This window comes from Canis lupus, chromosome 21 (genome assembly GCF_003254725.2).
Source record: "Canis lupus dingo isolate Sandy chromosome 21, ASM325472v2, whole genome shotgun sequence".
Classification (NCBI taxonomy): domain Eukaryota; kingdom Metazoa; phylum Chordata; class Mammalia; order Carnivora; family Canidae; genus Canis; species Canis lupus.
This window is the reverse complement of record NC_064263.1, coordinates 29,069,785-29,083,697: the sequence shown is the minus strand read 5'-3', so window position 1 is coordinate 29,083,697 and position 13,913 is coordinate 29,069,785. Positions and strand designations below refer to the sequence as shown.

Below are 13,913 nucleotides of genomic sequence, written 5' to 3'. Positions count from 1 at the left end.
AGGACACTCATTCGTAAATGTACTCACAAATACAAACTGATGTTTACACATATAAGATAACCTAAAAGTCTCTGAGATGGTGTATGAAATTTCAATCTCGAGGTGTCTGGACCCAGTCCGAAATGGTCAGTTCTAAGTCTATCATGACTACTCATTTTATTATTTATTTATTTATTTATTTATTTATTTATTTATTTACTTATTTTTACATCCGTAGCATTATAAATTTTGACCTTTAGAAAAGCCTAGAAATATTTTAGGGAAATAAATGGGAGGAGCTCAGAATAAAGCTCCTAATAGACACCTCTATTTCATACCATTTTTTAGCATGAGCGGCAGCTCTATAATCTATATGTAGAATTCTAATCTTGCCCTCTCCTCTTGGAGCTCCTTCTTTCCCCATCTGTCTCTTTCCTCTTCACCAGCTCTAGTAGAGCCTTTTCTAATTGGCTCTACTCCATTACTTCCTCATAGTTCTGCATTGCTCACCATGGGCTTACACCTTGCAGATCCTGGTCTCAGAACTGCTTTGCAAAGGCAAGGAGATAATCAGAGAGTGCAGAAGCACAGCAGATGAAAAACAGAGCAAAGAACAAAAGAAGCAGCACCAGAGTTAGTAAGGACAGACACAGGGACATAGGAACAGACATATAAGATCATGCTTACTGTAGGGCAGAATCAACACAAAGCCTGGAAAAGAGGATTGCCAATGTACTTCTCTTGTCATCTCCCAGGATTAGAGACAAATTAGAACAGAAAGCCTCTGAACCCAGGGGACCTGTAGGCCTCCGGTCCCAAGGCTCCAAGTCAGTCTGGGACACGAAGAAGGATTCAGTCAAATTAATACTTTCCCAGCTTTAGAAACTTACACTTCTGCTCATATTAGTGGTGGCTTGGAAATTTTGGAATTCATGATGATAGCATACCTGAGCCTCAGCGGGGTCATGATCTAGCTTGATCAGTAATTTGATAAAGACTCCTAGCTCTGGGAAACGAACTAGGGATGGTTGAAGGGGAGGAGGGCGGGGGGTGGGGGTGACTGGGTGACGGGCACTGAGGGAGGCACTTGACGGGATGAGCACTGGGTGTTATTCTGTATGTTGGTAAATTGAACACCAATAAAAAATAAATTTATTAAAAAATAAATAAATAAAAATAAAAAATAAAAAAAGAAAGTCTGTCAAGAGTCATTTTACTATGTGTTAGCCCAATATAGAACTCCTAATACTTCTTGTGTAGAGACTGTTTCATTTTCCTCTGAATCCCTAGCTGAGAGTACTTCATAGAGGAAAATCAATAAATATCTATTGGACTGAAATGTATCTGCTTCTAACCTTGTATAAAAAAACTCTGGGGATAATTCTCACTGAGGCAGCATCTTTCCAGGTGTGAAGAGGCTTCTCTTCTTAGATACCTACCCCAATGCTTAGTCTTGCTTGGTAGTTCTGTCCAACTCCCCTCAGTGTAGAATCATCACTAACTTTGTGTTCATTCAATTTTTTTAGACTACAGGCTACTAATCTATTTGTTTAAGGCAAAACACAAAGCACATGCAAATCTAAAAATCATAGCTAGCCAGCTAGGGTACAATCTCATCCTTCCAACAGAACACTATGTACAACTTCCCACTACTTTCAATGTCTAGTGGCTAAACATCTGGAATTTATCCCTGTTCTACTCATTCCTCTTTTTGTACTCTAACAAAATGCTTTAACTGTTCTAGAAATAAGTTTCTGCATGTATAAAAAGAGATGAGCAATTAAACACAGATGTGATGTAATGCTTAATTGTTTAAAAATGCTTAATTGAAAGAAGAACTCTGAAGAATAAGTGAGGAAACAACCTATTACCTGACTATAGAGAAAATAAATCTTTTTTTTTTCCATGACTCTCCATAATTCTTTCTCTAATTATGCAGACTTACAAATGCCGGTAGACTTCTACTAAGGAAGATGGATCTCATTCCTTCATTAAAACTCATTCATTTCAACTCTTTTATTCAGCATTTATTGCATTCCTTTTTTAATTTTTTTTATTAATTAAAGACATAGAGACAGAGAGAGAGAGAGAGCGGGAGCGACTCAGGCAGAGGGAGAAGCAGGCTCCATGCAGGGAGCCCAACATGGGACTCGATCCCGGGTCTCCAGGATCAGGCCCTGGCTCAAGGTGGCACTAAACTGCTGAGCCACCTGGGCTGCCCTATTGCATTCCTATTACAAAGCAGGAGCTTCTAAATGATAGGAAGCAATGATAAACAAGGCAGGCATGAACCTGGTTCTTGATGACATATAATGGAGGAATAGACATTAAACAACTGAGTATATGAGCAATCACCTTATTAAAGTTGTGGTAAGTCTTAAAATGAAAAGTACATTGTACAATGAGAATGTATGTGAAAGGTAGTAGCCAAATACAGGACTAAAAAAGGAATATCTAAGGGTATTTTTAGCTGAAGCTTAAACATAAATTGCTAGGCAAAGAATAAAGAGAAAGCACATGTGGAAGAGAAAAGGAGAAATCTGATGCATTTGAGAAGCTGAAAGTAGGCAAGTCTGGTTGTGTATTGTCTGAATTCATGAACTGTAGTATCAGTATGTCTTGTGCAGTCTTTTTCTCCAACTTCCCCAAAATACAGGGCTAACTTCATCAGGATTCATTAGGATTCCTGAGTATGTAAGAGAGACAGTTGAGTTTAGGATAAACAAGACAAAGACTGCAATAATATAGTATGGAATCTAAATTGGATAGAGAAGGAAGAAAGGAAAAGTAAGGTATAATGGCCTTAAGGAAGAGGTTTCTGATAAAGTTTGAAGATGTATGAAACCTTTACTGAGAACACATGTTAGATATTTTCATATAAAAGGGTATAAGAAGATGCCTAGGACTAAGTTTCTTCCTTCAAGGAACTCATGATGTAGGCATCGATAGATAAACATGCAAATAAGTATTATGATTTGTAATTATGGCATAGATAAAGCAGCCCTGCTTGTGTATTTTTTGAACTGCCTAAGGACAGTACAGACAGCAAAGAAAATGTCAACACACACACAGACCAACGTACACAGAGATCTTATCCATTATACCAATTTTACTCTTTACTTCTTATTCCCAAGTAATTTAATATGCTCATCTTGATTAAATTTATTGCTTCCTTTTCAGTGGAAATTGTTAGGAAATAGGCATTTTTATCCTGGGATGGTTTCTTAAGAGAAACATAGATGGCTCCTACCCAACTCCAGTCAATACACACTCTACACTCACACCAACTTGTTGTTAAGTAACAAGACATTGAGTATGACACACACAAAAAGAATATCGCTTCTGAAATTACTTGCTCAGAGTCAGAGATATGCAAATTAAGTGAAATAAATATAAATGAAGTATAAATAAAGGTAAATTAAATGTAAAGCTCTGAGTTCAGGGAAGATTGCTCTTTTCATTAAATTCTCCCATTCCTTGAATTGATCATAAAGACAATAGAATTATTCAAGAGATGCAAGGTGCAACGTGACACCATCATATGAATTCTAAAATGATCACTCTAGCTTTTATAGAGAGAATGGATTGAATGGAGCAGGGATGGAACTCCTTTAAAAAGATGACTTTGAAATACTCTCAGAGGGATGGATGTTAGAGAAGGGCCCAGGCAAGCTGGTCATGGTCATGAAAGAGGTGAGAATTTCATGTATATATCTACTAGTATCACTTATAAGCAACTTTAAATAAAATATTTAACCCAAATATCGACTTAATTTTGTTGGAGTGTGATGTAGGATAAATCAAGGACAAACCATAGGTTTCTGGCTTGGGAATTCATGTTGGTGGTAGTGCCATTCACTGTAAAAGAAGACTGAAAAGGAAGGGCACTTTTTATGGAAGAAGTTAGTGAATTCCCAGGTCAGTTTTGGAGAAATTAAGTTGGAGGCATTTGAAAGCCATTCAAGTGAGTAGACAACCAGGAAGCAATTGGATAAAGAATTCTGAATCAGACAGACCTGGGTTTGGATCCTAAATCTACTAATTGTCTTTCTATCATTTCATAAGTCTCCATTTCCTCATCTGTGAAATGAATTAACCAATATTACCCTGTCATAATTAGGTTTAATTCAATTAATTAATAATTGTAAAATATGGGCCAAAGGTAGTAAACATTTTCTTGGAACATGCAAATTAAGAGGACAGATACAAAAGATAATCAGTTCTATGTAATTTGAGATGGTTAAAGAAAAAAGTAAAGCAAGTACAGGTCATAGGAGGTGGGATTTAAAGTGTATAGACTCAGGACTGAAGTGTAAAGCAGCAAGTTTGGTAGTTATAGTTGAAAACATTGATAGCTACTGAAAAAAGGAACACAAGAGCCTTTGCCTTTAACTTAGCAAATGAGAAACACGGGGGTGAGTTGTATGTTAGGAAATACCTAGCCTTCAAATATCTCAAAATTAGCAACAGGAAAAATGTAAACCTGAGCATTAGTGCTCTTGTGTACCCATTATCACCTCCTTCATATAAATGATGAGAAAATTGATCAAGAAAACCCTTGATTTTCTGAAAGTCTAGAGTATTTTCTTTCTCCTATTTCCTCCCTTCCCATACTTTGCATACAGCTAGAACCCTAAAATTTCAAGTTAATGGGAGTTACAGTTTTATTTTTATGTCTGTGTTCTATAAAATTTCACCTAGTCTATTTTTACTTAAACTTCTCCTTCAGTGACTCTCCCCCACTCATTGTGTCTTCTTCAAAGAGAAGAGGAGAATAAATTTGTCCTGGATCTGCTTAGTCTTCACTCCATAGACAATAGGATTGAGAGCAGGGGGGATGGCCACATAGAGGTTGGCAAACAGGATAAGCACATTTCGAGGGACACTATGCCCAAAGCGATGGGCAAGGATGGAGAAGAAGGCAGGTGTGTAAAACATGAGGATGACACAGACATGAGAACCACAAGTGCTGAGGGCCTTCTGGCGGGCACCCTGAGATGAGAGCTGAAAGACAGCACGGAGGATGAAGGTATAGGAAACAGCAATAATGATCACATCTGAGATGACAGTCATAAGAGGCACAGAAAAGCCATACCAGATGTTGATGGAGATGTCAGCAGAGGCAAGCCGAGCAACACCTATGTGCTCACAGTATGTGTGTGGTATGATGCGTGTCCCACAGAAGGGTAACCGTTTCAGCAGAAAAACATCTGGCAAGATGACAGAGAAGCTCCTTACAACAATGCTCGCTGCAAGCTTGATGATCACCTGCGGAGTCAGGATGGTGGTGTACCTCAAGGGGAAGCAGATGGCAATGTAGCGATCAAATGCCATGGCCAACAGGATGGCTGAGTCGACTACAAAGCTGAAGTGGAGGAAAAACATCTGGGTGAGACAGCCAGAGAAGGTTATTTCCTGGGAGTGCAGCCAGAGGTTAGTGAGCAGTTTGGGCACTGTGGCAGTGGACAGGATGAGGTCCGTGGTAGCCAGCATAGCTAGGAAGAAAAACATGGGCTCATGGAGGCTGTGCTCCACTGCAATGAGGTAGAGGAGGGTGCAGTTACCCACAAGAGCCAGAACATAGATGACACAAAAGGGAATCCCGATCCAGATGTGAAACTTCTCCAGGCCAGGTATCCCCACAAGGATAAAGGAACCAGGATTGTAACAGCTCAGATTATACATGGTCTCCTCAGTCTGGGATCCACTGGCTTTGGGGCCCTGAGGACACATCAGCGATAGAATGGGCTGGGACTGACCATGGTAGGTGACTGCAACTGTCGCATTCAGGCATCTTGCCTGAGAGTCCCCTCTGCCCCCTGGATGTTGACACCTATAGAATTGACTTTTTATTATCCCTTTTCTTTGCCAGTGGCCCCACTTCATTTCTTTTATACATTTATTAATACACATTACAGAATGCTTTTTTTGTAGGTCAGCAATTTCATGTGATTAAACCTAAGTAACTGTGTCTATTTCTCAATGTAGATTATTTGTAATAAGCCTGGGCTCAAATGGAGAAGGAAATTATTACATTATATATGAAGAAAAGGTCTGTGTATGTAAGAGAGAGGGAGGGCAGTGGAGGGAGACAAGTAGAATAAATTACAACTATTAAATGGGATGAGCTTTGAGAAATGGACTTTTATAGAGCAAATATTAGGTTTCTGCCAATGTTTTTTAGAAAATAAATTGAAGATGTGGTCTATGTATACAATGGAATATTACTCAGCCATTAGAAACGACAAATACCCACCATTTGCTTCGACGTGGATGGAACTGCAGGGTATTATGCTGAGTGAAATAAGTCAATCGGAGAAGGACAAACATTATATGGTCTCATTCATTTGGGGAATATAAAAAATAATGAAAGGGAATAAAGGGGAAAGGAGAAAAAATGAGTGAGAAATATCAGAAAGGGAGACAGAACATGAAAGACTCCTAACTCTGGGAACGAACTAACTCCTAACTCTGGGAAACTAAGGGTAGTGGAAGGGGAGGAGGGCGGGGGGTGGGGGTGACTGGGTGGCGGGCACTGAGTTGGGCACTTGACGGGATGAGCACTGGGTATTATTCTGTATGTTGGCAAATTGAACACCAATAAAAAACAAATTTATTATTTAAAAAAAGCTAAAAAAATAAACTGAAGAACTTCAATAGAGTAATACAAGGAATAATTAAAAGGGAAGGAAAAATAAAGAATAGATTCTAGAGGGGTAGGTGATACAGGAGACTTTGTTACCCAGAGATTGACATATGGTTCAGATTAGGAGGGTAGCTTCCCGTAATGTGAAAATAAGAGAATTTATCCACCAACAAGTGCACAAGGACAGGTAAGCAGCTTTCTCCTGACTCAGGCAAAGGGTAGTGAGCTCAGAGGATGATTTATGGCTTCATGGATGATGATGCCCTAAATCTTGGAGGATCTCTGCCCCCTAACTTAGTAGAGGAGACAGTTTATCCACCAGTGAGTGTAACAATGCCTCTGTAACGATACCAGCCAGTGTGATTAGCCTGGGCAAAGTCAAGCAGAGCAGATTCTCACCTCCTAGAGATAAAATTAAAAATAATAAAACAGTGCTGCCCTAATGTTTTTGTTTCTGGTCTGCCAGTACTTGGACCCCATCTTTGCACTAATTAGGGCTTGCCTTTGGAGGTTCTTTTTGTATTTCAGTTTTAACTCTACTGTATGGGGCATCCCAGGTGGCTCAGCGGTTTAGCACTGCCTTTAGCCCAGGGTCTGATCCTGGAGACCCAGGATTGAGTCCCATGTCAGGCTACCTGCATGGAGCCTGCTTCTCCCTCTGCCTGTCTCTCTGTGTCTCTCATGAATGAATAAATAAAATCTTAAAAAAAAAAAGTTTAACTCCACTGTATGATCTATTTTATAAAGTACTTTGACACGGACCAGTAACAGTGATAGCCGAGAGTGTAGAGTCGGAGACGCCAGCACAAGTGGAGCCATCCTTCGGTCCCTTTCGGGAGAGATCTAGTTCTTATCCTCTCCAAAAAATTTTAAAAAATCATTCAAAAAGCTTTGAAGGAAAGGAAGCGGATTTTTCAGACAGGTCATAACAGTTCCATACTGTTATGTCTTGGCAGAAATGTGTGGTTGTGTGACAGGGAGGGAGGAACAGGTTGAGACGTGGGATTTTGTGAATCCAGAAGCCCAGTCAAAGCTTTACATAGTGAGGTTCTCTCATGTAGGGAATGATTCTGTCATTGTCAGAGTCCTTAATCAGTCAAAGTGAAAAAACATTGACCTGGGTTGAATCTAACCAGTTCCCACTGTCCAAAAGCAGCCCCTCATCCCCGCCCCAATCGCGACTCATCCTCTATGCCCATGAGGATGTAGACTCTAAATTCCACCTACAGATCTGATGTAGGCTAACCACCTGTGGGCACTGAATTTGTGAGAATAATGGTACTCACAGAGTCTTTGAAAACCTCCCTAAAAGAACAACCACCTCATCTCGTGTGATATGAAAAGTAGACTGAGAAGGTCCCAAAATGTCTCTATAATTTAGGCTAGCTTGCAACTCAGTCTCTTGAAGCACAGACTCACTGCCTTCCAAGAAGGGTCCCAGGGAATAAATTTAATGTGGAGAAAAATGAACCACTAATTGTTAAAACTACAAAGGAGGTCAACAGAAAACATACAAACCAAGGTTTGCTGCTTTGGTCCGAATCTACTCTGACTTCACTTCTTTTACCCAAAGAGCTCTTTTTTTTCTTCCGGATTCCCCGTTGTACTCCTGGTTACATTAGTTGGTCTACAGTTGAGATCAGTCGTTTTCTGCCAGGAGCTGTCTCCTTATGAAGTCATAGGTGTCAGCAGGACTCCTTCCTCTCAGAGTCATGTCCTCTAGGACACAGACCCTATCTGGACACTGAGTAAACACCAAACTACATTGTTTGATAAAAATTAAAAAGTCAGTGTAGCATTTTTCTCTTCCCTAATCGGCTGTAGTTTTGAGCTCACCAAATTGTCTTCTACCTCGTGCTTTACAGGAGGAGTGGGAAATATCTGCTTAGAGGAAACAAGTAAAATTTTAGGCTGGGAGATGTTCCATAAGAGGTGAAGTGAAAGTTTTTATGTGCTACCTTCTATTCCCAGGAAATAGAATTCATGCTATGTGGGTACCACCAGTTTTTCCATCCCCAGAGAGGGGATGAGGTCAACCATATTAACTCTTTTCCCTTGAGATGGAATGTACCATGGTGATTTCAGTAGGCTGTAGATATTGGATTCCTAAGAGATTCAGTCTAGACAATTTAGACACATTGAGACAGAATTCTCAGGGGCCTAAGAATGTTCCTGTACATGTGGTATTCTTTAATTAGTCTATTTGTGTAAACTTGCACCAATATTGTATGAGTATGATTAAAGTTTTCTTGTCTTGACATTGGAATGTAAGACCTTTGACTTTTTCTTCAAAAAAATTCATAGCCAGAGGCACCTGGGTGGCTCAGTCATTTAAGCATCTGACTCTGGATTTCAGTTTTGGTCATGGTCTCAGGGTCGTGAGATAGAGCCCCAAGGGGTCTGGGATTCTCTCTCTCCTTCTCCCTCTGCTCCTCCTCCCATCCCCCCCTTAAAAAAATTTCTTAGCCATTCTTTGCACTTTGCATTGCCAAAAACCTTATAAACAGTTTCTCAATTTATAAACACACACACACACACACACACACACACAGAGTTTGTTTTGATTGCATTGAATCTGTATATCAATACGTAAATATCTGATATGTTCATAATATTATATCTTTAAAAGTATGATATATTCTATTATTAACATAGTCTTCTTTTAATTTCCCTAATAATGGGTTAAAAACTAATTTGAAAATATATCTATATACCCATGCTCATTGCAGCATTACTTATAACAATCAAGATATGGAAACAAGCTAAGAGGTATCCATTCATGGATGAATGGAAAAGAAAACGTGATACATATATGTGTGTATGTATGTATCAACCATAAAAAGATAATGAAATCTTGCCATTGTGACAACACAGATGAACCTTGAGGTATTATGCTAACTGAAATATGTCAGACAGAGAAAGACAAATATTATATGACCTCACTTATATGTGGAATCTTAAAAACTACAATAAGACAAACAAAAACAAGTTCATAAAGGCAGGGAGCATACTAGTGGTTGCCAAAGGGGGGGAGTGGGGGGGGGTGGACAAAATGAGTGAAAGTGGTCAAAGGTACAAACTTCCAGTTATGTAATAAATAAGTCATGGAGAAAGAATATACAGCAAGGGAACTATAATTATAATCGTTAACTAGACTTACTATGGTGAACACTTTGCAGTGTATACAAATATTGAATCATTGTGTTGCGTACCTGAAACTAATACAATGCTATATATGTCAATTACAACTCAGTTAAAAACACAAATACTCTTTTTTATGGGGTGCAGAATGTTTATTTTCTATAGTTATTATAAAAATTACCATAGATTCCATGGCTTTAAATGCCATAGATCACAGTAATTATCTTACAGTTTTATAGTTCAGAGGTTCAGTGTAGTTCTCACTGGACTAAAATCAAAGTGTTGAGAAGGCTGCTTCTCTTTTTGGAAGCTCTAGAAGAGAAATTCTTTCCTTGCTTTCTCTAGTAACTAGAAATACTTTCTCTGCATCTGAAACCCCCTCCTTCCATCTTCAAAGAAAGCAATATTCTTTCTGCCCTTCTTCCATATTCAGTTCCCCTCTGCCTCTCCCCTTGGGCCTTCCTCTTTCACTTTTAAGAATATCTGTGATTACATTTAGGCCAGCTAGATATCCTGGCATAATCTCCCTATTTTTAAAGTCTACTGATGAGTTTCATCTGATTATCTTAATGCCTCATGGCCATGTAACCTAACATAATCAGAGAGGTTTAAGATGGAGATACTATTTGAGTGACCATTATTCTGCCTACCACACCAAGTTTCAGAGTTTGTAAATTATGTTTGACGAACTCACTATTCTTGATTAATTTAATCTCTAGATATATTGTCAATAATAGATGCATTTAAACATGTCATTTTGTTTTGTTCATTTCCCCTTGCTTCTTTTTTTAATTCTTTTTTTTTAAATATTTTATTTATTTATTCATGAGAGAAACAGAGAGAGAGAGAGAGAGAGAGAGAGAGAGAGAGGGAGAGACACAGGAAGAGGAAGAAGTAGGCTTCATGCAGGAAGCCTGACTGGGACTCCATCCCAGGTCTCTAGGATCATGCCCTGGGCTGAAGGTGGCGCTAAACCACTGAGCCACCGGGCTGCCCTCTCCTTGCTTCTTAGTGAATATTTTACTTATTGAGGCTATCTTGTAATATACATACATAATGCCTTTTTTCACATATCCTGGTGATTTGCAGCACGGTTCTGAGTGGGAGAGTCCCTCTGACTTTTCTTTCTCTTTCTGACTTCTTTCTTGTGCTCATTCTTCCAGTTACCTCATCCTATTCTTAGCACTCTGTCCTGAATCAAAGCTTAGTGTGGTGGCTTCTGATCCTGATCCAATGATCATTTCATGGACATCACAGATCTAGTTACTGGCACGAAAGGAAGATTAATTCTTCAGTTCCTTGGGGCAGACTGTGTATCTAAACTCTAACATCTCCAGATAAACATTTTCTATAAATGGAATTCTAGAAAGTGGTTTGATGCCAGTTTGGGGGTGTGTGTGGATGATATGTGTGTGTGTGTGTGTGTGTGTGTGTGTGTTTAATTTATGTTTTTGAGCAGGAACCCTATCCCAAGTAGTGACCTCAGTTTTGGTCTGCTACATGAAAGAACTTGTCAAAATCTTGCAGGAGCTGAATTTCTTTCTAGGCTACTAGTTTGTTCTATATCTGGAACTCAATATTTATGGATTTGTGAACCTCCTGACCCATAGTCCTTGTTTTATTTTTTTTTCCTTGATCCACAAAAATGTCATTAGTGTTTAGGGATCACAATTCCACAATATTTATTTTCCCAGAGCCTAAAAACAAATGTTTGGTCTATTTCCCCATTTTTCTATTAAAGTGGGAGAGAAAGTTTCATTTGTACCATTTACTTCTTACAGACTAAAGATAAAGTAAATGTGTTCATTTCTAAAAAGACCACTCTCAAACCTCTCAGCTCTCCTTCTTCACATGGGTGATGCCTTTAGGTGCAGAGATGCAGTGGAGGAATAGTTAAAGGGTTCAGAAAAGTCTTCTCCTGCCTTCTAGGACATCATATTTCTGATATAACCTGACAAATTCTCAGTTTCCTACTAATGTTTCCTCAGCCACCTTGGAGCTGCTTACAATTTCCTTGAGAACTACGTCAGGTAGATTTAGAATGTCAAGGTGCTTTAATGTCAGAATATGGAATGAATGGGATGCAGACATTATGTTTCCTGTGAATGGAATGTGATTAAAAGAGCCACAAGCAATGCGACTGCATGTCAAACTAAAAGTCAGTACTCTAAGGAAAGTCAGTAAACCAGACATTAAATGGAAAAAATACAAGAATAAAATCTTTAGAAGAAAGCATGGGAGACCATTTTTATAATCTTGAATAGTTAAAGATGTTGAAAATAAGTTTTAGGCCCAAAATGGAGCTGTTCCTGCCTGGGATGCCACATTAGCAAACCAAAACTTAGACAACTTAGTGCCCCTGTCAGTACTCCCCTTGACCATACACACAGTATATCCATCAGCCATGCCCCGGATGCCAAGCCAACTCTGGCCCTTCTTATCCCACATAAGGTTGATTAAGTGGTCCCTGCCAGTCAGATATTTTCTATTTGCTCTTCCTTGTTGCTTATTCTTTAACCCATGAAAGGTTTTTGCCTTCAGCTCCATTTTGTGGTTGTCTGAAAGGAGACTATCCACATCATGAAGTATTTAAAAACCTCATGTATCACTTAAGTTATCTCCCTTAATCATTTTCTCAACAAAGATTTTCTTAAGAGGAACCAGAAACAATGAACTTTCAGAGAATGATAAATTATGTAGAAAATATAGTTAATGATATTATGATAACTTTGTATGGTGACAAAGGGTAACTATACCTACAGTGAGCATTTTGCAGTGTATATAACTGTTGAATCATGTTATTGCACATCTGAAACTAACATATTATCACATGTCAACTATACTCCAATTCAAAATTTTTAATACTCCAACTAATATTTTTAAATGAAAAATTCAACTTCAAAAAAATTTAAAGTTCCTCTCAACTATAGACACCATTAAAGAGATGCATATACAAGCCAGAGAGAGAGAGAGAGAGAGAGAGAGAGAGAGAGAAAATAGTCCAATATTCATCAAAAATATTCAACAAAGGACTTGTATCCAGAATCTATGCAGAATTCCACAAATCAATAATAAAAAAGACAAAACAATCTAATTTTAAAATGGACAAATGATTTGAACAGACATGTTATTGTAATTTTAAAATTGAGGAAGATTTGAACGGACATTAAGTAAAGTTATGAATAGCCAATTTGCACAAGAAAAAAGTGCTTGTGAGTTCAGGAATATACACATTAAAATCGCAATAAAATAGCACGATAGATTACTAAAGTACTTAAAATTATGATGACTTAAAGATTCATATGTTGTCAAGGATAAGTAGCAGTCCGAATCCTCACATGTTATTGGTGAGTGTGTAAAATGCTGACAACATTGTAAGAAACTCTAGCACTTATCTTAAAGCGAAATATATGTCTATCTTGTAACAAGGAAATTCAACTTTTAGGTATGTTCTCAAGAAGAATTAAGCACATGTCCTCCACAAAAAGACATCTATAAAAATGCTCATAATACCTTGATTCATAATATCCAATAATTGAAGAAACTTCAAATATGTCTTAACAGGAGAATGGATAGATTGTGTATGAACATTAATAAGCAGAAGAGAACAAACCACTGATACACAAAATGATCTGAATAAAGAAAACAAATGTTAAGTGAGGTGAAAGGCTTATATAATGGAATTTAAGTGTATGATTCATTTAAAAGAAGATCCAAACAGGTGAAGTTGAGATTCAATTTCAAAGAGCAGAGGAGGTCATTCTGTCAAAATAACCTTCCCATAGATGACTTAAAATCATGTGTGTAGGGGGGAGGGTGGGGAGAGGGGAAAGAATCTGAAGGCACTGTAAAATAATCGAAAATAGTCAGAAACCAAAAAAAAAAAAAAAAAGTCAGAAACCAAAAGGGAGTATGCCCTTAGTAAAAAGGAAATAACATTGGGGGAGTTTCCTGTTTTTGTGTCTTTTCAACTGAGACATACAAGGTAACACAATTAAAATTTGTAGAGAAGCTCAATTAGGGAAATAATTTAAAAAAGAAAATACAGGTCTACCACATATGCTGGAAAGTGAAAAGAAATATCCACAGAAGAAAGAGTTTGAAATTCCCATATAAATACTGACCACATCTTTAAAGTACACATGTT

At 38.2% G+C, this 13,913-nt stretch overlaps 1 protein-coding gene across 1 annotated transcript; it reads right to left on the bottom strand.

Annotated features, from left to right (window-relative positions):
- Positions 1-1,028: 1,028 nt before the first annotated feature.
- On the bottom strand, positions 1,029-6,414 carry LOC112667519 (olfactory receptor 52H1-like). Its single transcript, XM_025459253.3, has one exon. It carries the CDS (start codon positions 5,890-5,892, stop codon positions 4,723-4,725), a length of 1,170 nt encoding a protein of 389 aa, XP_025315038.1. The 5' UTR covers positions 5,893-6,414; the 3' UTR covers positions 1,029-4,722.
- Positions 6,415-13,913: the final 7,499 nt, after the last annotated feature.

Excerpts from the sequence above, each read along its gene's own strand:
- LOC112667519 (XM_025459253.3), bottom strand. The coding sequence starts at position 5,892 with ATGTGTATTAATAAATGTATAAAAGAAATGAAGTGGGGCCACTGGCAA.